The sequence below is a fragment of the Equus asinus genome, chromosome 9 (genome assembly GCF_041296235.1).
Source record: "Equus asinus isolate D_3611 breed Donkey chromosome 9, EquAss-T2T_v2, whole genome shotgun sequence".
Lineage (NCBI taxonomy): Eukaryota > Metazoa > Chordata > Mammalia > Perissodactyla > Equidae > Equus > Equus asinus.
The window spans coordinates 61,060,479-61,086,261 of record NC_091798.1 but is presented as its reverse complement, the minus strand read 5'-3'; the positions used below and the strand labels follow the sequence as shown (position 1 = coordinate 61,086,261).

General features: G+C 40.9%; 1 protein-coding gene across 2 annotated transcripts in view; it reads left to right on the top strand.

Moving 5' to 3' along the window:
• The window catches only part of KCNN2 (potassium calcium-activated channel subfamily N member 2), a 405,580-nt gene that overhangs the window by 262,019 nt on the left and 117,778 nt on the right, over positions 1-25,783 (top strand). The window contains exons 3-5 of one of the 2 annotated variants that reach the window (XM_014842806.3): positions 9,337-9,545; positions 10,402-11,675; positions 12,275-12,370. In XM_014842806.3, the coding sequence (XP_014698292.2) occupies positions 9,524-9,545; positions 10,402-11,675; positions 12,275-12,370 (1,392 nt within the window). In that variant the 5' untranslated portion in view covers positions 9,337-9,523. Of the gene's footprint in view, positions 1-9,336; positions 9,546-10,401; positions 11,676-12,274; positions 12,371-25,783 lie in introns of those variants that run through there. The other variant, XM_070517575.1, reaches the window with a different exon arrangement.

Here is a 25,783-nt window from a genome sequence, read left to right as displayed (position 1 = left end):
TGGCTAAAAACACAAATAAGAGACTCCACGAGCAAATTAGTTTTTCATGTAAGAATAGGAAATGGTCAGGAATTCTGCGTTCCTCTGATATAATACTCACCTCCAATCCAAGCTCCCCCAGACAACATCTACGAGACAGCTTTGAGCTGCTGGCTCAGCTCTCCTAAGAGGGCCTCTGACTCCCCTGGTCTCTTTTGAAGTGAGTACTGCAGTGAGTCTGATCCTGGGCCTCCAGTCACTTGTCCATATCAAATGAGACCCTGGCCACCTACACGGTGCCTGCCTTGTGCTATGTCTTCTTGACTGCCGAGTCCCTGGAGATGTGTGCTTCAAACAGCCGAACCATGAGCTACAGGCTGGGTGTGAAGTGCAGTCTTGCTGCCAGCCCTCAAAACTGAGAGCATATACTTCCAAAATTGCCACTGGTAACCTCTTAAAAAAGGTTTCAATCTCACCATGCTGTAAGTGTATGTCTGAGCTACTGAAAGGTGATAGAACTAAGAGATTACAGAGAAGATTAATTAAGACTGCAAGTAACCATTACCAGCCATCTTCAGAGAAATGCTTAAGTCCTGGGTGCTTTACACTGTGTGTTAGGATCATTTCATGTGTGAGTTTTAACTGTAGAATTCAGTACAAAATATACCTGATCTATTACTTATATGTCAGTGAGAGAAATCTACATTCTACAATTAAAATAAAAATGCCACAGCTCATTCTTCTAGGATATTCTTTGAATCATGATGCTGTTCAGATTTATAAGCCATATAGATAGAGTCTCAGGGGAAAAGTCTTAAATCCTCAGATGCCTTGAAATGCACAGATAATTGTCTCTTATGCCACCTAGGAAAACTTATTCCTGCTCCTCTCTAATCTTAAAGATCAAATGTGGCCTCATCAATATTCATTTTAAATTGATACTTTCATTTTATCATTCAGTTTTGTTTGGGGATTACTCTCATCAATTTTTAACAACTTTCTTGAGATGTATTCACGTACCACACAATTCACCCATTTAAGGTGTACAAATCAATGATTTTTAACATATTCACAGAGTTATGTGACCATCACCACTAATTTTAACGTATTTTTATCATATCAAAAAGAAATACTATACCTATTAACAGTGACACCCCATTTACTGACCCTCCCCCCATCCCAGCTCAAAACAATAACTTTTTGTTTATAGCTTTGCCTATTCTGGACATTTCCTATAGATGGAATCATACAATATGTGATCTTTTGTAATTAGCCTTCCTTCACATGTGTTCAAGTTTCCTCCATATTATATCATGTATCAAAACTTCATTTCTTTTTACTGATGAGTATTCCTTTGTAAGAATATATCACATTTTATCTATGCTCTCATTAGTTGATGGACATTTGAATTCTTTCCAATCTTTGGCTATTATGAATAATGATGCTATAAACATTCAATGTGCAAGTTTTTGTGTAGATGTAATATTTACATTTCTCTTGAGCATATACCTAGGAGTAGAATTACTGGGTAATATGATAACTTTACTTTTAATATTTTGAAGAATGGCCAAACTGTTTTCCAAAGGAGTTGTGCCATTTACGTTCCCACCAGCCATATATGAGGGTTCCAATTTCACCATATCCTCTCCAACACGTGTTATTATCTGTCTTTTTTATTATAGGCAACCTAGTGGGTGTGAAGCGATATCTAACTGTACTTTTGATTTGCATTTCCCTAGTGGCTAATGATGTTGTGAGTTTGTTTTCATGAGCTTATAGGTCATTTTTATATCTTCTTTGGAGAAATATCTATTTAGAGACTTTGCTGTGGGTTATTTATTGTTTTTATTATCAAGTTGTAAGAGTTCTTTATATACTCTGGATATAAGTCCCTTTTCATATCTATGATTTGCAAATATTTTTTCCCACTCTGTAGATTGTTTTTTTCACTCTCCTGTTAGTATCCTTTGAAGCACAAAAGTTTTAAAATTTGATGAAGTCTAATTTAGCTGATTTTTTTCTTTCATAGCTTATGCTTTTAGTGTCATGTCTAAGGAACTATTGACTAACTCAAGGTCACAGTGACTCACTCATATGGCTTCTTTTAAGAATTTTATAGTTTTTGTTCTTACATTTAGGTCTTTGATCCATTTTGAGTTATTTTTTGTGTATTGTGTAAGGAAGGGGTCCAAGTTCATTTTTTTTTTTTTTTTTTACATTTGGATATCCAGTTTTCCTAACACCATTTGTTGAAAAGACTGTTCTATCCTCATTGAATTATCTTGTCATCCTTGTCAAAAATCACTTAACCATAAATATAAAGGTTTATTTCTGGACTCTCAATTCTGTTCCATTGATCTCTATATCTCTCTCTATTCCATTATACACTATCTTTATTACTGTAGACTTGTAGTAAGTTTTTATTCAGCAAGTGTGAGTCCTTCAACTTTGTTCTTTTTGAAGATTGTTTTGGCTATTCTGGGCTATGTGAATTTCCATATGATAGAATCTATAGGTTATTTTGGGGAGTACTGACATGTTAACAATATTAACTCTTCTGGTTCATGAACATGGGATGTCTTTCCATTTAGGACTTATTTCTTTCAACAGTTTTTAGTTTAAGTATAAGTTTCACATTTTTGTTGATACATTTCTAAATATCTTATTAATTTTTATTGTAATGCACATGGAATTTTTTTAATTTCATTTTTAAATTGCTCATTGCTATTGTAGAGAAATATCGTTGTTTTTTTTTATATTGATCTTGTATCCAGAAATCTACTGAACTTGTTTACTAGTTCTACTAACATTTTAGTGAATTCCTTAGGATTCTCTACATATAAAATCATGTCATCTGTGAATAGAAATAGTTTTATTTCTTCCTTTCCATCTGGATGTCTTTTATTTCTTTTTCTTGTCCATGGAGCTGACTATAACTTCCAGTACAATATTTAATAGAAGCAGAAAGAACGGATATTGTTGTCTTGTTTCCGATTTTAGTAGAGAAGCATTTAGCTTTTCACCAGAAAGTATGATTTTAGCAATGAATTTTTCATAGATGCCTTCTTTTTTGTTTTTTGTGGGGTCTTTTGCTGAGGAAGATTAGCTCAGCTGTGCCAATATCCATCTATTTTATATGTGGGTTGCTGCCATAGCCTGGCTGACAAGTGGTGTAGGTCTGCGCCTGGGATCCAAACCCACGAACTTGGGCCACCAAAACAGAGTGCACAAAACTTAACCATCATGCCATAAGGCTGGCCCTCATAGATGCCTTTTATTGGATTGAGAAAGTATCCTATTCCTAGATTGTTGACTATGTTTATCATGAAAGAGTTTTAAATTTTGTCAAATGTTTTTTTCTGTGTCTCTCAAGATGATTATATGGTTTTTGTCCTTTATTCTGTTGATATGTTGTAGTACACTAACTGATTCTTGGTGTTAAACTAACCTTACATTCCTATATTGATAATTTTTATATGTTGCTGTATTCAGTTTGATTATATTTTGTTTGAGGATTTTTACATCTATATTGATAAATATCAGTCTGTAGTTTTCTTTTGATGTCCTCAAGCTGTGATTTTTTTTTTTCTTCCAGCTCAAGTCTACTATTGAGCCTCTCTAGTGAATTCTTCATTTTGGTTATTGTACTTTTCAACTCTAGAGTTTCCATTTAGTTCTTTTTAATAATTTCTCTTTATTGGGATTCTCTGATGAGTCATTCCCATAATACTATATTTTAAACATTCTTTAAGTATAGTTCAGAGCTGGGCATGTGAACCAAGCTGGTTCAATAGACATGTCAAGAGAGTTGTTTGGAATCTTGGGCAGAGGATGATCTGCTTCCCTCTGAATGATGTGGGTGTGGATATGAAGACTTGAACTGCTACAGCGCATTTTCCTAGCTTAAGGTAAATTAACCTGAGGAGTAAGCCAGTATGTGTGAAGAAGGACAATGACAAGTAGATATTTGAGGAAAGTAGCGGAGCCTTCTTGATATCGTAACCTCTGAATCAAACAACATTGAAGTCTTTCCTAATTATGATATTTTCAGTTATATGAGCCAAGAAATATCCCTTGTTAAGAGAACTTGATTTGTGAATGAAAGTATCTGATAGTTTTAACTAATTAAAACATTCTTGAGAAGGACTCATCCTAGGTAGCAAGGGCAAAACACTGTGTGAAATAGATTTTTCATCATATTTGTCTAGTATATATCTGTTGTGTTTTTCCTGATATGTTATATCTTGTATACCATTCTGTATCATATGGATAATTCTTGCACACTAATTAAAACAGTAGAGAAAAAGTGCTACTAAATTTACAGCTGTAAAATTGCAACAACACTGAATAAAAGTCATTTTTAAGAAAAACCTGGTTTATGAGATGAGGATGAATATGCAAACCTTGAAGGTAATTTAGCATTTAGAGTGTCATTGCTGACAGCATTATGTTCAATTCAACTTAGAAAATCATGGTTCTTTCCTTTTATATGAATGGGCACCAACTCTCTCCTTGCCTTAAGACAAGTATTTGGGGATGGGTATTTACAAACAGTTCCAGAAAGAGACAATAATATAAAGATAGACAAAGAGTAGTAGGTACATTTCCTAAACCTGTTTGGCAAGAGGTGGAAGAGAAAAAGGAAAACATGGAGGGTTGCTAAATAACAGATGGGAATGAAATTCACAGAGATGAGATCAGGAAAAGAGAAAAAAGAACTAACACACGTGTGCCCTAATCCTGCAAGAGATGAGAAAAATAATGATGGGAAAATACACTGGATTTCAGAGGGAAAAGAAACTTCTGAGACCATTTGTAGCCTCATCATGTTTGGGCACCGAGCAGCCACGGAGCTTTTGGGATCACTGAATGGAAGCTTTGACCTCAGTATTTAGGATGGTTTTGTGTATCTTTGGTCCCACTTTTGCTAATTCTTTGAGACACACTGGTTTCTCTCTCCACCTGAGGTGCACAGCCTGGCTTCCTTTCTCTGGTTACCTCACTCTTTGACATAAAGGGGGACACGATGAGAGGACAACTCAGAGCACGCAGGATCCAAGGAGCCAGGCTCGATCCCTGTGGGACTGCAGAGAAGTTCTCTAAGCCACAGGGCAAAGAGCTAGATCCTGTTGTTTCTCCCTTATGACATAAGAAGACAAAACAGTCTTTGTTAGTGCCAATAAGTACTTGTCATTGGCCTTCAGCTTCTACTGTGGATGTTGCCAAAAATAAGAAATGTCCAGGATGCTAGCAAAGCAGGTAGAAAACTGTGTGTGAATACAGCAGGATCTTTATTTTTTTTAAATACTTTTTAATTAGGCTCCTTGGACCTGCATGCATACAACACTGCCATTTCATCCATACTTAAATTAGATCCTCATAAATTATTCTGTTGATCAAATGAAGTCGACAAGAGGACAATAGTTAAGGATCACAGAATCCCAATCAAGCCAGTGAGGAAATGTCCATGAGGTCATTCAAAGCAGTGAGTGGTAATGATAAGCAACTGCTGTCCATTCCTGGACTATTAGTGGAGTACAAACCTATATGAGTCAATAGAGTCAATATGTTATTCTTCTGCTATGGAGGAAAGGTTAGAAGAGTGTTAAACAGAAAGACTCAGAAGACTGTGTTGGAAGTCTGGCTCCTCCTCGCTAGATGCTAGCTATGTGACCTTGGGCAGCCGAGGGACTGAATCTCAGGTATTATCCTTACCTGTAAAATGGAGATAATAATAAAACCTTCCATACCTTCCATAAGGGTTCTTGTGAGATTCAAATAAAATAACACATGAGAAACTGATCTATAAACTAGAATGTGCTGTCCAGTAAGTTTTCTTTAATGACTTTCTAGATTTGGATGTGTGTTTCTAGCTGCCAAGGGATGTTTGTTTATGAAATCCACAGACTATTTTAAAAAGACTTATACAGTCAATAATTTCAACCTGTTTACATATTTAATTATATAACACTTCAATTCTACTAGCAAAACTGGTATAAGGTCTACCTTTTTTTGCTGGCATTGCTGAGACTTTTGTAGATATGCTAATTAGCTGAGAAATAGTAGGAGACAAGGATGAGAGTAGAAAAAATTGGCGAAGTTAATGAATAGCCCCAGTGTGAAAATTAGTCCCTGAATAATTAACAAAACTATCATCAAGAAGCTCATTCAGGTCTTGATACTTTCTCATTATGCAGAAGTATAAAACATACATGTAATAACTATTATTCTAATATTTTCTTCAAATGTAGTCTATTATGAAGTTAGGACAATATGTGGTTTAAGAATAACAGTGTTTTTATGGGCCCTTTAATTGTTATGTTTCAGGAAACATGGAATTATTACTGTGCTAAGAAAACAACTCGGATACCATCCTGAGTCCCGATTTGCATTGACCGCTGAGCAAACTAAATTCAGAGAGGCTGTGTGTGCCTTATCACAACCTCTGTGTTTGGCACCACCAAATACTTTACTCACCTAGGAAAAGAAAAAAGAATGGCTCAGAAAAACATTTACTCTGCAGGTCAAATTTCCCTCAGGCTGCTCAGTGTGGGAAAAAGATGCCCTGGATCCTTGCCTCAACTGCTGTGCCTTTGGAAATAGACCAGAAACATCCAAATTCAAGGGAGTCCTGTTTTTTTAAGGAACAATGAAGAGAGATGGCAAAGACAAATAATTCCTATGAAAAAGAGAATTATAAACAATGGCATAACATAAATCTGAATAAAGTAAGGGATCGGAGTGCAAATAACCTGAAGCTTCTTCCCAAGGCCCTGCGGTCTGGGAAAACTATTCCTCTAAAACCACTATTAAGTGTGTGTGGGGGGGAGGGGGGGTGGTATTATGTGTATGTGAATGTTCATGAGCTTGAAATGCAACAAATCTGGGAAAGCAATGGTTCTAATCTATAAGAAAAAACAGGGAATTTTTACAAAAAGTGATACTGGAAATAAAGGTATTGAATTGATTACATTTGAAATGCATTTTGTGGATGAGTATGACCTCTGGTGTTAAACTAGAGAAATTCCAGCACTTATATATCTTAATGGCAGAAAGAGAAGCAAATGTAATTTCCCAAAATCTTTTCATTGGAGGTTGCAGGCCCTTGTTTTGTGATCTTTCTTCATTCTCTCCCTCTCTTCTTCCCTCATCACTCTCACAAATATGAGTGTCTACTATGTGCAAAGCATTATCCACATGGAAGAATATTGTCTTTGTTGCTTTAACTGCTTAATTTTGTGTGTATCTCTATAAGCCTATATAGGAAAAAAAGCAAAATTATGGTATACGTGTTTGAAAAGTTTACATATAAGCTTAAAATTCATTTGTTAATTTTATAAAGAAAAAAGGAGTGATGAAAATACGAACTTCTTACATGTGCCCCTGTCATAACCCAACAGTATGTGATGCCTCAAATAATAAAGTTATGAGGATTCAGATTAAAAATGAAACAAAGTTGTTGAGGCATCTTGTGGTTTTTCATCATCATACTAATAGAGGATTATCACACCCTCCAAATACAGACATTTAGTAGCAAGATGATTTTTTGAGTGCGTGTGATCAGTTGATTCCTTAACAGAAAGGTGATAAATCTCTGACTGACTTGCCCTCCTTTCTCTCCAATCACAGTGGGTTTCACATTATTATAATATTTCATGAGTTTTCAATATATTGGCTAGGCGGGAGCACTGTTAATCTGAGTTTTGGTATTCTGACAGTTCCTCCTGCTGTGGGCCAAATCTCCATTTCTTTGTTACCTTGTGCATCCCATCCTCCGCCTGAATCCCCTTTGTGAGTAGTGGGAACTCCATACATCATTGCTGTAAATCTCAGTGAACACTCTGTTTCTACGTGATTAATGGCACCACACCTACTCCTGTACTGAGGCATAGAGATATACATGGAAAAAGATACAGTATTTTTTTCCTGTTATTTTGTCTATCCAACCTCTATTTGGAACCTTGAATTTGATATTTGAGAAAGTCTGACAAAGCGGATGCAGCCATTAGATTTCTTATGATTTTTTACTAACTCAAGAACCTTATATCTAATTTAATGCTGGTAACAATTATTGTGATATTTGGGGAGGGAGACTATGTAATCTTTCATCTAAATTTATGGAAGGCTAATGAAAATATTAATTTACCATGATAACACTTCTTTGAAGTACTTAGATTTGTAAAGATGAATCAAACTTTTTACTTAATCAGCTACATAGCAACTTGAAGGCTAGATAATTTGTTACAAAGTGAAAACAAATGTATAATGGCTTTTGTGCTTGAGTTTGTTTCACACTAGAAGGTGAATAACTGAATTTGGAAGCTTTCATTGTAAATTCAAATTACTCGTTAGACTTGTTTTTAATAGTCATGCTCCACACGCAATTAATGCAATATCTACTCAGCCACCCCAAAGATTCAAGGAGCTTCATTATTCTAAACAAGTTTTATTGAATTGCCAAAAATCATAATAGATTATAAAAACAAAATCTTGTCTCCAATTTTTAGCCATTCAAATTCTATTCTTGATCCAGACCTTTGAGAACTGCAAGGTCTGACAGTATTCATTATTGCAAGTCAGGACTTTGAGACTAAAAGCAACCCTCTCCCTTTTTTTCTTCTGGATCTGTTTACCTGCATGTACAAAAAATTAAAATTGTCTAACCCATGTCCAAAGGATATCCTAAAATGAATTATTCACTCCATGGCATTGAAAACACACACAGAGACTCTTAGGAGCAGGTACCTGGTAAGCAAGTTTAGGGCAGCTGCCGAGTAGAATATCAAGAAATTGGATCCAGTTGAGAATTCCAATTACCTAATGAGGGTGATCCACTTTCACTCTAAATTTCTTGGTCTCTCTAATTCATTATAATAATCTCTTCCATAAAAATCATGCTTTAAAATCACAATTTAAAATGGAAACAAATATTCAACTGGCCAATTTCATTTTCTTTTCCGGAAACTTGAATTTCAATTTGCAAAGAAATACAAAAGATAAAGACTTAAGACGGAGCAGCAACAAAGAACCCTGGAAAGGGTCCCCTACCGCTCTGTGCTGGTATATCGTCTAGGAGAACACATCACAGGGAATTTTGAGACACAAAATGCATGTTTTTATTGGTTTATTAGCAAATAAATAATTATTAGACCTAACGCAAGCAGGGTCCAGCACTGTCCCCGGGCAGCATTATTCAGCACGAGTTATCATTAATTTCCCAGCTCGGCTATGACTACCGGTGTGAATCAGCCCGCGCCAGGCCCCTCTCCAACCCGCGGCTGCAGTCAGGGCTTGGCAAAGAACATGCTCGGTGTTTGCGCATCGGTGACCCGCCTTTGCTTTGTGTCTGTGCTGCAGGTGGGGAGGAGGAAGAGGGACAGAAGAGGAGCTGGCAGCTGGTGGTCGCTGAGCAGACCCCAGACCCTGGAGCAAGCCGTCTCTCTACGGCCGGAGAAGCCCACGGACCTACCCACTGGGGCAGCCAGAGGGCCTGAGCGCCGGAGCCCGGAACCCGGAACCCGGCGGCCGGGGGCGCCAGCCCCTCATGTTCCGCAGAAGGCGCAAATGTGAGCGGGCGGTAGCGGGGAAAGCCCTCCGCCCCCGCCAGGGGGACCCGGGAAGCCCGCGCGGGCTCCTCCCGCGGACGGCGGGGATCCCCTCCTCCAGCCCCGCCCCCATCCTCCCCCAGCCCGGGTGCCGAGGCGGTTAACCCTACCCGCGCCGCAGCGCAGTCGGGCGAGAGCGCCGCGTAGCCGATCCCGACGCCCAGGCGCTGGAGCCGAGCGGCCGGGGAAGATCCGGACGCTGGGCTCGCTCTGATCTCCCAGCGGCCAAACGCGGGCTCAGGCTCCGGGGTTCGCCCCAAGCCCTGCTGCATTGGCGTAACCAGTAGCCAAACTTTTTCTATCCAAAGCGGGTGCCCCCGCAGTTATTTGGCGGGCAGTAGGCAGCCTACTCTCCGAGGGACGATTAGGGAGAGGTGGGCGTGGGGCGAGGGGGCTACTGTATTGCAGCCCTACGAAGCGTGCATGGGGGTGCAGGAGTGGCTCGGGTTCTGCACTGTACCCGCGCCTGACCCATGGCTAGGGTGGCCCGAAGTGCTGCAGTGCCCGGCGCAGGTGATCTAGACTGCGCGTCCAGCACTAGTTAGGGGGGCGGCGGCACGGGAAGGAGAGACACCCGCTTTCTTTTCTCCTCCGCCTGCAGCCAGGCTGCACTGCCTGGGGGGGGTCCCCATCCCGGTGGTGCTCACCGGTGCTCCCATTCAGCAGGTAGAACCCCTGCCCTCACCCTGTCCTGCGCACCCTAGGGTTGGCATCCTGCAGATCCCCCCCCCCCCCCCCCCCCCCGGCATCTGTCTCCTTCACACACACGCGATCCCCTAAGCCGCGCGCGCCGCAAACTCAGTCTCGGTCCCCGCAGGTGATGTCATGCCCATTGTTTTGGTGCGCCCAACCAATCGGACTCGCCGCCTGGATTCTACCGGAGCCGGCATGGGCCCTTCCTCGCACCAGCAGCAGGAGTCCCCGCTCCCGACCATAACGCATTGCGCAGGGTGCACCACCGCCTGGTCTCCCTGCAGCTTTAACAGCCCTGACATGGAAACCCCATTGCAGTTCCAGCACGGCTTCTTCTCAGAGCAGCCGCCACCGCCGCCGCACTCCTCACACCTGCATTGCCAGCAGCAGCAACAGAGCCAGGACAAGCCGTGCCCGCCCTTCGCGCCCCTCCCGCACTCTCACCACCACCCGCACCTCGCGCACCAGCAGCCGGGCAGCGGCGGCAGCAGCCCATGCCTCCGGTGCAACAGCTGCGCCTCCTCCGGTGCCCCGGTGGCGGGGGCGGGGGATAACCTGTCCCTGCTGCTCCGCACCTCCTCGCCCGGCGGCGCCTTCCGGACCCGCACCTCCTCGCCGCTGTCGGGCTCGTCGTGCTGCTGCTGCTGCTCGTCGCGCCGGGGCAGCCAGCTCAATGTGAGCGAGCTGACGCCGTCCAGCCATGCCAGTGCGCTCCGGCAGCAGTACGCGCAGCAGCCGGCGTCCGCCTCCCAGTACCACCAGTGCCACAGCCTGCAGCCCGCCGGCAGCCCCACTGGCAGCCTCGGCAGCCTGGGCTCCGGGCCCCCGCTCTCGCACCACCACCACCACTCGCACCAGGCGCACCACCAGCACCACCAGCCCCAGGCGCGCCGCGAGAGCAACCCCTTCACCGAAATAGCCATGAGCAGCTGCAGGTACAACGGGGGCGTCATGCGGCCGCTCAGCAACTTGAGCGCGTCCCGCCGGAACCTGCACGAGTTGGACTCGGAGGCGCAGCCCCTGCAGCCCCCCGCGTCGCTCGGAGGAGGTGGCGGCGCGTCCTCCCCGTCTGCAGCCGCCGCCGCTTCGTCCTCAGCCCCGGAGATCGTGGTTTCTAAACCGGAGCACAACAACTCCAACAACCTGGCGCTCTACGGAGCCGGCGGCGGAGGCAGCACTGGAGGAGGCGGAGGCGGCGGCGGCGGCAGCGGGCACGGCAGCAGCAGTGGCACCAAGTCCAGCAAAAAGAAGAACCAGAACATCGGCTACAAGCTGGGCCACCGGCGCGCCCTCTTCGAGAAGCGCAAGCGGCTCAGCGACTACGCGCTCATCTTCGGCATGTTCGGCATCGTGGTCATGGTCATCGAGACCGAGCTGTCGTGGGGCGCCTACGACAAGGTAGGTGCTCAAACTCCTGCCCACCCTTCCCGCGCCGCGGAGCTGGACCCCGCGTGGTTGGGATGGGCACTGGCGGGAATGTCTCGAGCCTCCCCGGGACGATCGGAGGTGCCCGCTGGGACGGCGAGCACCGCTACTTCTCGAGGCGACTCCGGAGCGGAAGCCTTTCCGCGCGCAGCCAAAGTTCTGGAGGCACTAAGAGTGCCCAGAGCGTTTGGGCGCATTCAATAAGTGGCGCCCGGAGTTGGTGGGGAAAGCATGCTCTCTTCCTCTCCTAATGCTCGGGATTTAGAAAGCCCCTTTTAATCTGAAGCGTTTAGACTCAGGAATAACTTCCTCTCCGGCTTTAAGAGCCAGGAACTGCGCTTGGGTCTGCCATGGCCATGCGCTTGGCCATCCGCCTTCCCCGCTTTCCTCTCCTTTTGCTTCCCTTTGAGGCCAAGCGATCTGACAGGTCACAGGGCCGAGACAGGTGTCTCCCCTCCCCATCTTCCTTCTGGGAGTTCGTCTGCTTGCCAGGGACTGACTGACTCCTGGGGCCTGAAAGGTGGTTAAAAGTGCTTCTTTCTTAAAAGTGCTTCTGTCTGACTGTGTTGCAGGCGTCGCTGTATTCCTTAGCTCTGAAATGCCTTATCAGTCTCTCCACGATCATCTTGCTCGGTCTGATCATCGTGTACCACGCCAGGGAAATACAGGTAACTTCGGTTCTGCTGTTTATGAATGACCCAAAGCCGAGCCGCCAGCCTGGAGAGGCGCAAGGCAGCAGACACTTTTTCCAAGCCCTTGTGTCCTTGCTTGAGGTTACAGAAGACACATGCTGTATTCTTACATTAGCACCTCACCTGTTCTTTCAAGAAGTTAAAAACGAAACAGAACATTGCAGCATGTAAACATGCAGTCGTTTCTGGGATGCAATTGTTAAACCCTTCGGATTTCCCCTCTCTTCTTTAGGTAGATCCACTTCTTCAAATCAGTCACTGTATTTGTTTTCCTGAAAGCCAGTTTATGTACAGGCCTTAATCTGTGCGGTGTATGTGTATTCCTGTTTGATACACATCTTTCTGGTGGGTGCGTCATTCTGGAAGACCTTGTCCATCCGTATCATCTTCTACAGTGTAGCTTAGAGAAGAAAATAGGCTCATGATACTCCTAACAAATATATATCAATAAGACATGAGAAAAGCTCTAACCCTTTCTATATCCCCGACCATTAAAGAAAAAACTCTGTTGTAAGTTTACAATATAAATTCTGTGTATCTGGTAGTTTGATAGATTGTTAGCTACAGTCATTACATTATTATTCTTTTAAATTCATTCAGGAGCAGAGCACACTGCCCTTGTGAGTCGTCTTGTTAGGAAAATGTTTGTTTTGTTTAAATGCAGCCAGGAACTCTATTGTTAGATTTCCCTGTTACTGACAATTTCACAATACTCTGTATAGAATTTGTGAGTCACCTTTTGAGTTGTTTACTTTGCTGTAGCCTACAGTCAAAGGAATATTAAAGTTTATGAACTGATATAACTAGAGTTTTCAAAAAAATTGAGAGGTTGGGATTTTCCAGTTTAGAAATTACACTAATATGTATTTTCTGATTTTTTCTGGAGCAGTTGTTAGACATTTGATGGAACTAATAAACCTTCAAATTTAGGCTGATTTCCTTTAGGAGTTTCCTTTGAATTTAAGGCATTGTAAAGAACTTTCCATTTAAACAATTTAGTATTAATTATAAGTTGAATTATTTTAAGTTAATAATTAGCAAACAAATACTAGATATGGAAGAAACCGATTTTAACTCTTGCCCAAACAAAATAAAGATGCACGTTACCCCAAATGAACAGGGAGAAATTACTTCAGCTTGCCTTCAAATTTGAAAAAACTTTGAAGAATGTGATTTTGAAGGAATGAGGTTAGAGAATGAGAATTAGAAAGAGTGAGAATATTTAGAGGTAAGTAATAAAACCGCACTGGCAAAACAAGGCAAACACACGTTTGAACTCTTTAGAATTTTAATAATTTACATAGGTCTGTCTTTATTTCAGTACTAGTGATCATGGGCTTTTGAGATTGTTTCACACATTTTAAAGTGATGCTAAAATGTAAAAAACATTATAAGTGTATCTTCTCATTTTGACTTGAAGAATAGATACTTAGAGCTGGAAGGAACAAAATAGGTCTAACGGTCCTTTGGCTCAGTTTATGGATGAGGAACCTGAAGTCAGAAGAGGTAAGTAGCTTGCCAGAACATACAGCTAGACGGCGCAGAGCGTGACCAGGCCCTGTCCTCCTAGCTTCCAGTCCAGAATGCTTCCTGCTTGCCAACAGCCCTGAAACATGGACACTTCTTTGTCTGTGGTTTTTCTCTAAATTCAAAAGTTTGGTATATGAATAGAGTTAAACTTGAAAGATTCTTCTAAAATCTCTTAATGTATTTTTAAAAATGAAGTAACTTAAGATTTTTTGCTCAGAGACCGGAGTGGTTTTGCTTAATCCATCCTGGAAAGAGATCTTGCTGGGGGTTTGTTTTTGTTTTTGTTTTTTTTAATTAAACATCAGCTTTCATATTATTGCCTAGTCCTTCTGAAAAGCACACAGCTAAATAAGCATTCATGGGGGAGAATTTGATGGAGTTAACATCAAGAACAAAGTGTCTTCCTGAGAACACTGGCTTTTTAAGAATTATTACGAGATTTTTTTGAAATAATTTATAGGAGTCTGAGAGGAGCTACCAAATGCTAATTACGTGTTGTAACAGAATTTAACACCGTATTAGAACTCTTGAAACTTATAGGAACTAATAAAAATACAGGAAATCATATTTTTATAGATTGTCGCTCTTGAAAGAATTCCACTCATTGGCTAATTTTGAGGACTATTTCTTTTATACAAATGTATAGATATATTGATTAAAGTATGTATAGCGTGGGTGAGAAAAATGAGGACATGGATTGCCCTCTAAGGCGAATAAGCACAGTGAACTTCTCTACTGGCAGGGCAATATAAACATCACAGAATGTTAGATTTCTAAAATCGAGTTTATTTTATATATGGTGTCCGTTGAACCAATCACACTTAAGATAACTTCAAAATAGGTGCTTGGGTAATATCATTTAGTTGTTTTTTGATGTAGCTTTTGCACTCAGTGTTTTATCTAGAGGGATTTCTTCCTCAAGCTGAAGCTCTAAATTCTTATCTGAGATGCTTTTTAAAGAAATATAAAATGGAAGAGGATCAAATAAATGCAGAGAACCTGAGCTAGAAATCGAGAACCAGGAAAAAGTAGGAATGTTCTAATTTATCCAGAGAACAGAGTCATTGGCGCTGCCAGAATACTTTACTCTGAAACTCAATGAAACCAAGTGCACAGGCTTGTGCATCTATGTGTGGAAAATGATGAATTGTGCCCCTTTTTACGGCTGTCACTGCTATAGGTGTGTTTCTCTCCTAAATTTTAACCAGATAAGCACTTCTCAGTTTACTATTAAGAGTTCCAAATATATTGGTTAGCTTTGAGTTAAGGAACTAAATTCAGGGGTTATGCTGCCTTTCTGAGCATGTCCTTGGATGTAGCATGTAATCTAAAATGGCAGTTTTTCTTTTTCTTTTTAGCGTATCACTGTAATGGTTGGATAGTGAGAGCTAGCTAGTGTGGGTTTCTGGTACATGGTATGATTTCTCACTGCCTTCAAGAAGAGTAAGTGTTATAGCCAACGGTCTGGCTCTCTGTCCACCGGAATTGCTTAACGAAGCTTGGGGAGGCCCTGACATTTCCATGAAGAACCTTGGAAAGCAAGTCACTGTGACCTTTTATGAAATGTTTATACACACTCTGGAAAAATAAGATGGTTCAGGTGAGTCATGGACGGAAGTGCTTGAATTAAAATAGTGTGATGGGGAGGCTTTGTAAGAACAGAGCTCGATACGTTTCAGCTTTGGTGTCATTTTTCAGTACCACAGACAGCTCAATGCACCAGGCTATAGTTTGTTCATTTTGCTAATTACTTTTACACCCCCCAACCAAAAACAAAATCATTTTTTTTTTTTTGGTCAGAATGCTTATACAAAATCAGATTTAGTGGTAGCAATTTTTCAGCTAAGTAGATATTAGACTTTTTCAAATAGACGTTCGGCCTTTCTATATCCATTAGTAAAGTAAAAAAATAAATGAATGAATGATCCATAAATAAATAAACTTTAGTAAATGACTGTGTATCTCAACCTTCTGACAAAGGATAAGTACCATAGGGATTGCTTTTATACAGTTTGCAAAGGTCATTGGTACTAAATAAGTAGCCTCCCCACTTCATGTTTTGGGTCAGATAATAGAAAAAGCAGAGGCATAATTTCCTCTGACTTTCCGTTTTGCCTCCCTTCTCCTCCATGGGGTTGGAAGTATTTATTTGATGGAATAAGTACAAAACAAAGTTCAAACACTCTTTAAGATCTTCGACATCAAAAAGTTTGAATGTAGATTTCACTTTCTCTTTTCAACTTTCATGTATTCTAATTTCTCTTGTGGAAACAATTTTAGTTGAAAGACTTGTTTAGTATTTTGAAATAGGGAAATACAAGATTCTAAGTTGGGAAAGAAGCCCCTTGGACCCTGATCTTTCTAGTTCTCATGGGATTTGGAAGAATGGCAGGTACTATACATTAAAGTTGAAAACATTTTTGTTTGATTTCATTTTGGTAATAATATGATTAATAAGTAGCATTAGGGGAAACACTGAGTTTTCTTTGGTATCTTTTGCAATGGAATAACTCTGCTCATTCTCTTTCAAGTTAGCTTTTCAGAGATGAACGATATAGATCTAAAATGGGAAGAATAGAAATTAAAATTTCTCTTTACTCGTACATCTGGGCCACACGAAGGAGGAAAAAGTGAGTGAAGGCAGGGGCCTTAGCAACCTGTGCAAGCTCCTGGACTGGTTGGGGAGGGGTGGCGAAGAGCCCACTTAGTAGACTCTGGCTTGCCTTGTGGAGGCTGGGAAAGGATGCTCACTTTCCCACTCCTGCGAAGAGCAAGTAGATGCTTCCAGACCATGCAGAAAGCACTGCATATAGCTGTTATTGTTATTAATAAAACAGTAATAAATACACAGAGTAAAAATAAACGGTACAGCAGAATTTTAAATAAATTTCAGTCCTGTTTCTCAGAGACCACCACTTTTAAGTTTTTCATACATTCTTCCAGAATTTTAAAAATGAAGATTTAGATGTGTTTAGATACACATATACCTTGCCTTTTTTTTTTTTTTTTTTTGGTGAGGAAGATTGGCCCTGAGCTAACATCTGTTGCCAATCTTCCTCTTTTCATTTGAGGAAGATTGTCACTGAGCTAACATCTGTGCCAATCTTCCTCTATTTTATGTGGGATGCTGCCACAACATGGCTTGAGGAGTGGTGCTAGGTCCGCGCCTAGGATCCGAACCTGCAAACCACAGGCCACCCAAGTGGAGCATGCAAACTTAACCACTATGCCACAAGGCCGGTCCCCCATACCTTGCTTTTATTCCTTGATATATCTTGGAAGTTTTTCCTCATCAGCACATGGACACCTATCTCATTCTATTTTAGCAGCTGTGTATTTTCCCATTTTATGGATATACTGTGGTTTACTGATAGACACTTCGAGTTTTCTAGGTTTTTGCTATCATAAACAATGCTAAAAATGAACATTCTTGTATACTTAATTTAATCTACTAATTAGAGTTTATACATATGGTAGATATCCAGAGTCAGATTGATGAATCAAAGGGAGTTTGCATTTTAAATGGGAAGGTGTGGCCCACCAGCCCTTCAGGAAGGTCCTCAGAGTTTATATTCCCTGCTTCCCCACACCTTATTCCTCTATAGCATTGTTAACACCAGATGTTATAAAAAAGAATTTTAAATATCTTTGTTCTTTTTAAAGTCTAAAAAGTTTGCTATCTTCCTGAACTTTTTTCTTTTGGAGAAAAAATATTTAAGGTCTAAAGCTCATGGCCTCATGGGCTTATTTGCAACCTTTTGTGTTATCTAGTGGTGTATTCTCTAATCTACTGACAAATGGAATAATCATTGTAAATATGCCATCAGACGCAAATATTTGCCAAGTTTTTATTTTTTTACGTTAAAAAAATTGGAGGAGGTTGGTGAAGATGAAGGAAGCTAAAAGAGTGGAAGGAATGGTCTTAGACTGGTGTTTAGGTCTCTGCTATATCTGTGAGGCAGAGGAGACGTACTGGTTGACTGTAAGACTCCAAAAGATAGTGAGGTGGACAACGTGCCTGAATTGCTTTGTTGGGTGGTGGTCAGCTCACGGCTGGTGGCTCTGCTGCCAGCACCTGCTGCATCAGTTGTAATGAGACTCTCAGTCCCTTTCACTTCGTGTATCCACTGCAGTAACGAAATCACTCAGGACTCATTTTCTCCACCTGCCTGTGTAAAGATCTCTGCATTATTGATGGGTGTGACACTACATAAAGTGATCCCGGTGTGTTTACAGAGCGGCATCACAAATGAATGAAGAGTGGAACTTTAGGTTTACCCTAAGTGGATTTGCCTCATCTGCCAACTTGTTTCTGGGCCACCTTCTGCACGGTTGGGAAAGAAGGGCTCTGTGGCTGTCGTCGTCCCAAAGCACATATGACAGGGTGGACAGAGGGAGCCTCCACTGATTTAACTTCAGGGAAGTTGCTTTTGGCCAAGGTATAAAGTGGTTTTGTGGGCCTGTTTTAGAGAAAATTTCTGCTCACTAGGAAATAAAATGGTTTGCTACTTTGGGAGTGTATTTTTAACCTGAAACTCCTTAAGTATTCTATGTATGAAACTAGAAACTGCGTGGAGGGGACTTGAGTTGTTTTCTGGCCCCAAATCCCCCCAGCGTGGGAACTCCCTTTACGTCATCTTTGATTAAAGCGATTATCCACTTTCTGCTTGAACCTCCTTCCCGTGATTGTCATTTCACCTGTACTAGGCTGTCTGTTACATTGGCAGACAGCTCTTATTTTTAGGAAGATTTTCCTTATGGCGAGGTTTTATTCCTTCCATATTCAACATTTAAAAAGTTTCGGAGCTCTGCAAATACAGTGGGGAATACAACAGGAAGGTCCCTTCCCTCTTGGAACTGACATTCCAAGGATGTGGGGTTAAGGAGGGAGGCAAAAGTTAAAGAAACAAAATCCTTGGAAGTTGTGATAAGTACCATGAAGGGGATATAAAGGGCTGAGATAGAAAATAATTGGGGGCTGAGGGCTGTACGTGTGAGACAGAAGGACTAGGGAAGCACTCTCTAGGAAGTGACTTTTAAACTGAGGCATAAAGGAAAAGAAGTGGTCAGCTATTGGCAGAGTGGAAACAACCTGTGCAATGCCTCATGACCAAAATGAGCTTCCTGCACTTAAACAAATGAGAGCAAACCAGCGTGGCCCAAGTAGGGGAGAATGGTGCTGGATGGGGCAGGAGGAGATGCAGGGTTCTGATGTTGAAGGGTCTTGAAGCCATAGTAAGGATTTTTGGATTTTTTTTCAAAGTATTTGGGGGAAGTCATTGAAGAACTGAAAGCGTGGGAGAGTCATGATCCAACTCACTGAGTAAACAGACCTTTTATTGATGCTTTGAGGAAATTGGTCTGGAGACCATTAGAAGGCTCTTGGCAACCACGTTATAGTGAGAGATGATGCTCAGTTGGCTTGGGTAGCAGCAGTGGAGATGAGGAGAAGTGGTCTGATTTGAGACTCATGTTAGAGGTAGAATGGACTTCCTAGTGGGTTGGATGTGACAGATGAGGGGAAGAGACAATGCAAAGATGATTCCCAGGGTTCTGGTTGGAGCAACTGAGTGTATGGTGCTGAGAAGGAAGACTCAAATTAATGGGTTGGATGTGGAATCAGGAATTTGTTTTAGCATAATACATTTGAAATGCTTCTGATTATACAAGAGAATCTAGAGTTCAGAGGAAAGGTTTGTAGTAGAAATTTAAATTTGGGCGTAACCTGCATACGGACTATTTAAACCCACAGGAATTTACAAAATCACTGAGAATAAAGAGATGAGAAGAAGGTTGACAGTTGATCAACCTCTGATGTCTAAAGGTTGAGTAAAGGAGGAACTAGAAAAAAGAGCCAAGAATAAATTGTCCCTGAGGTGGAGACGGGAGAGTTGTAAGGACGGCACGGTGCTGTGTATTGAATGCTGCAAAGTCTGTTAATGTGGGGTAGATAAGTGATTGCTTTTTGGATTTGGCAAGTTGAAGGTCATTGCTGACCTTGATGAGCAGTGTCAGTGGAGTGGTCGAGACAGAAGACAGACTGTAATTTCCAGTATAACAGAATAAATTGATCCTCCCTTTGCAGAATCATAGAGCAAACATTTAAACGTTGATTAGGTCCCTTTAAATGCCCTCCTAATGAAATAGTCCCAGTTTCTTTGAATATTCCTGATCAAACTTAGAATGTCCCTGATCACATGCTTCTGGACTTACTCTGTTTTGTAGAATTCCCTCTTCAAATAAAAAGGTCAGAAATGTGCCCAGTACTTTCAGATGGGATCTGCCAGTGGGGTTGTTACCTCTTTTCATCAGAAGCGCCACGTGATACTGGCCGTTCTCAGTCCAAAATCGTCATTGCTTCACATGAACAGTTGCCAAGTAACACTTGTAAAGTTGTTATTGAACTGAATGTATGGCTTCACATTAATTAACCCTGTTAAATAGCATCTTGGTTTCAGACCAGTGTTTCAGCCTATCAGAATCATTTGAATCATAATTCTGATGTTTCTTTGACAAGTGCTTGTTTAGGTTCGGAAAATCCCATGTCTGGATGGATGGGCTATGGAATTGGCAAGACCCAAGGTTTCAAATTAGTGCTAAATTCTGTTCCAGGCATGTGGTCAGTATTACTAGCTGTTACTCATTTGCACAGCTGCTGTTGACACACTGAACTCTTCTCCCTAGCTTTGCACTAGCCGCGAGTTTGAAAAGTGTGCTTTGAGAAGCTGTGCTCAAGGCGTGAGTGAGCTGCGGTCAGAGCTCAGAAGCAGGACCTTTTTTGTTGTTGCCATCTGCTCATCCATGATAATTGGTACAGCCTTTCAAGTAATACCAGCTCTGTGACTATCAGGCAGCCCATACTTCTCTCCAAGAGTGTCCTGAGGACTGTCATATCCCTTGCTGAAATCCACGTGTTCTGTGTGAACTGCAATCTTATGATCTTCCCGTCTATTAACGATATCCAAGAAGGAAACAAGACTGATGTGCTCATCATTTTAAGCGTTGTAATGTAGGCTTCATGACCAAATGCCATTTCTCTTAAAAATTTTGGTTTTCTCTCCAGATTATCAATTTAATAACTCTTCATGTTAGAAAATTTATAAAACATAGGGAAACATGAAAAAGAATATGTTACTATCATTACCCAGAGGTAATTATTACTTATGTCATAATGTATACAAAGTAGATGGACATGTTATTTGCTGTATATCTGTATAAATAAATTTTATATTGTTTTCTTGTAATTTTCTATTGATTTCCCTATGCCATTGAACATTCTTAATAGCTCCGGTTTCTTTTCTATTGTATAACTGTAATCAATTTTATCCTTTCTCTTATTTTGGGACACTTAACAAAAATTAGAAAGAATCTATTTAAATTCATTTTTATGATGAATACTCTTGCAGGGGAACCTTTGCAAGCATCTTTGATGATTTCCTAAGGATGAATTGCCAAGTGAGAAATTACTGAGTTAAGGAATATTATTTAAGACAGTTGATAGTTTGTCAGATTATCCTCCCAAAAGTTTATATCACTCTTTTCATTTTTAGAGTGCTCACAAACCATTTTGCTAAGTAACTGATGAGATTATTTTTTGGAGTGTCTAGATCCAATTTACCGCTTAGTATTTTGAGTACGGTTTTGCTTTGTAAATCTTGGAATTTGCTGCTCTGTAGTCTCCTGTACCTTCCTGTTTCTCCATGATCTTGGTTTCTAAACATTGGCTAACCAGGTTTATAAAAGTATATCCCTGTTGAATAATTAAAGTTTATATAGCAACAATGTGAAAGCAGTATTGGAAGGTAACTTTGTCTCCAAATGTTCCCAATCGGTTTTATTATGGGAAGCTGTAAAGTCCATAATTTCTGAAATTTCTCTCCAGACTTTCCTGCTGAGCAGAGCAGTCAGGCCCTCCTTTGGGTTGTTGACTGTTTTTTGCAGCATGGCCTCCTGGCTTTGTTCACTGTTCCCGGAGCCGGTCTGTCTGGGTTTACACACAGCTCTGCTACTAGTGAGCTGGGTGACCTTGAACAAATTACTTAATCTCTCTGTCCTTCACTTTCCTTGTCTGTAAAATGGGGAATATAGAATGCCTCTCTCATTGGGTTGTTATGAGGATTGAGTTAATATATATACAAAGCACTTAGAGGCTGCCTGGCATGTGGTGAGGGCTATTTAGGTGTCAGCTGCTGGTTATTGTTAGCTATTTTGGGGTTTGTTGGGGTGGAAGGGGAGGAATTGGAGCACAGCCTCTCTGGGCTTTGGGAAACAGTGATGATTTTTTTCTTTTCTTATAAGGCTTATGAGAGGGAACAATGAAAAAAAGTGGGCATTTGAACAGTGTTCTTTAGTTTATTAACACTTAATCTAGAATATGTGTGTTCATTTTTTTTAAATAAAAGCTTTGATCTGTATTAAAGATAGCCAGTTTTTGTTTTTTGTTTTTGGGTTTTTTTTAAACTGAATTAGTTCAGATTCTCCCTGTGGGCGAGTTGGCTATCTGAGGAGGTAAATGTCCACTTTGGCTGTTAGGTTTCAGGTTAGTAAACTAGTGTTAAAGTACTGTAACGTTATGGCTAACGGTTTTACCAAAACAGTCGTTCTCTCCACGCACCTGCCATAGGTGTGGCTTCAGGCTGGAAGCAAGGCTCTCGGCAAGCTCCATTAACTCCTTCAGGCTTCCAGGCCACAGCTGACGACATCTCCTCATCACTAATTAGGACCCTGGTGACTTAAAAGAGTTAAGTGAGGCACTCAGAAAAGTAAGCAAAGGGAATAATTTGGATAATGGAAAATTCTGGAATAAACCCCCGCTGAAAGGTTAAAAGGTAGTAAACAGCCAAAGGCACGTGTGTAAAAGACTAATTGACAGCAGTTCTGTTGGTATGCACTGTAGGTCTGTAGGACATTTAAATAAAAAGCTTTTTTTTTCTTTTTCTGGACTGGATTTATCTCTGGTGAGATTTGTTTAGTATGCTACCACCCGCAACCATCGTGGTGGGAGAGCAGTGGCCTGAAAGAATTGAGAAGAATTTTTGTGTGTAAATATGACAAGTAACATCTCAAAATATTCTTGGTACCGTGATTGGGTTTGCTTTTTATCAGAGAGCTTACATCTTCTCTTCCGTTTCATTTCAAATAATCATTAATTGAGTGTATATTCTTGTAGTCTCTCGTTTTGAACAATGTGTTATTGTTGGGGGAGTTTTGAACTTTGCTTTTTGAATTTATAAAACACATTGGGATTCAGACATTATAAACTTTGAACTGAATCATGTAGACAAGTTTTAACAGCCAGTATTCTACATCTATAATTTGTCCTTTGCTTTCTTGAATATTCCGAGCTTTTTTTACCCAATTATGTATTTATCTATAATGGTTATCCAGGAGGTGTTAAGATGGACTTGTTTCCAAGTATTCTGACTATTGAAATTTAGATATGTAGCTTCATTGTTTGGTCACTGAGGTAGTCTTTCTTTCAGGAAGCTTTGGTCTTCCAAGGAAATTCCACGTAACATTTGTATATTAGTTTTGACACAAACATACTGAATTTGGGGGAGGAGGCATTAAGCGCTATGGTATCTTTATCATGGTTTTGACCTTGGGTGGAGCTTTTCTGAGAATAGTGTCTATTGTCATGAGGATTAAAAAGTACATGGGTAGTAATCCCTAAACTGCTTATTTTTTTGCTGAGTGGCTAAGGGAAATTGTATCCTAGTATTGGATTCATTTTTAAGGTCACAGATTATTCAAAATATTGAAAAATAATAATTAGGCTGAATATTTGCTGAAGTTGCGTGCATATAATGTGACATAAAAATGATGGCTCTGGGATTCATAACAGTCACCTTATGCTTTTTCAAAGGTGTATCTAGTACTTCTAGGCATATAAGCAAAGCAAAGCTGTTGACTGAGATCTTAATTTAGTTTATTTGGATTTAGCTATGAAATTTTAAGACTAAATGTCTCGACTTTTAGAAACTTGCCATAGGTCAATTTTCATATTGGTAAATCCTCCCATACTTGGGAAAAGTTCTTATATCAAAGAGCATGAATTGCTGTCTTTCCTTTGAAGCAACAATAGCCTAAGATATATTTATTCAGTTAAATATGCTGTTAGTTTAAAGCTTTAGCTTACTGCTTAAACCTGTGGGTAATATTGCAAATTTTAATGCTGTTGTTGAAAAATATTTTGAATAGAATTTTAGTTCCTTCCTATTAGCATTTTAGTCAAGAACCTCACTATTTGTTCTCATTTGTCAATGTCAAAGAGGATGCTTAATGAAAATGCATTTGGGCAGACTTACAAAAATTAAGCAGTAATGATACAAAGAGAAATCTCTAATATGCTTGATTTGGGGGGAAAAAGGGCAACAACACTGTGTTTAGGGATGAATTCTATTGTTTTTAGTTTCCTTGATCTGGAATTCACTGGCCCTTAATTGATTTTTTTATATCATTTTTAAAAGGCTCAATCTTCTGTATTCTTTTCTTTTTTTTCCTTCAGCATTTGTCTATTTTACACAGTCTCTTTTATCCTTTTTGACAACTATTCCCTCTTTTCAGTTGTCGTGTTTTGGCCACGTTCTGCTTCACATCTCGGAATGTGTCCCTTGGGTGTTCCTCACATTGGGGGATGAAGATGCAGCCCACTTGCTGTCATGTTCACTGTCTCGCTTAGTCTCATGCCGTGTATACAGATTGCTTCAGTGGCAGCTATTTTGAAACAATTTATCCATCAAGTGCATCTCATTGCAGTTTTACGCAACTAGCCACAGAGGGAAAGCAGGCGTGTGTTTAGGACTTAGTCCCTCAAGCCCATGTCAGAACATCCTGTGCAGAGAGCACACAGCAAAATCAGTGGGCGAGCATTTGCTCTGCAGCATTTGCCCCAACAAGAGTTCTTCTCTGCATCATTGTGTAGGAGCACGCGTGGCCACAGCAAGATGCTCAGTGTGATGGAGGGTAGGATGAAGGCTCATCTTTAAGACCAGAATTATGACACATTGCCATGTGGGAAACAAATTCAGCAAATGCAAAGGAATAGGATCGGGAGACTGGCAGAGTGGAGGTAGTGAGCTCAGATACCCATGTGATAGGAGCTCTAACTGCATTTCCAGGCTGAATATGGATTTTTATTAATTTGCTCTCATTTCTACTCTCCTCTATTGGTAAAATGATGACCTGTACATTTATAGTTGGCTCAGAGCAGTTGATGGCTTTTACCATTTTTTTCTTAAACACATGGGGGAAATTACAATGAAGTGCTACAAATCTGGTCCTCTTTACCAAGAAGATAAGAAGAGCAAGATTTTAAAATCATCTCATTGACTTTGTTTTAAATTTGCCTATTGGATCTTTTCTTCTGAGGAGCAGCCCTCCCCACCCAGCAATCTCTGAGGCCCCTGCTGGGTGTGTTTACCTAACCCATCCCTCTCGGCTCCCCCAGCCTTGTTTTCATTGGGGAATATTCTGGGGGAACACATGCTGTGTTTTGAGATTTCCAACCATGTTGGGATTCCCTGGCTGAGTCAGATCCTAAGGGACAAGTTGAGGTTACACACTGATTTCTAATACCCTTGGGTGCGTCACCGTTGTTGGAGGGCAGACAAATAGGCATAAATGGAACATTTTCTGATCATGGTGGATCATATCTGGCCCTTGTACTTGTGTTTATGTTAAATGTTAAAACTCTGTGGAAAGTAGAAGAGACACTGCCTTGGAGGCCATAGATGCCATCTAGAGGGGCCTGTCACTGTCCAGCAGGGTGTGGGTGGCAACATAAAGGATAGCCCCCCAGAGGACAGTGTAGGAGGAGTGGTTGGATAGACACCTTCTAGTCAGACCACATGTGCTTCT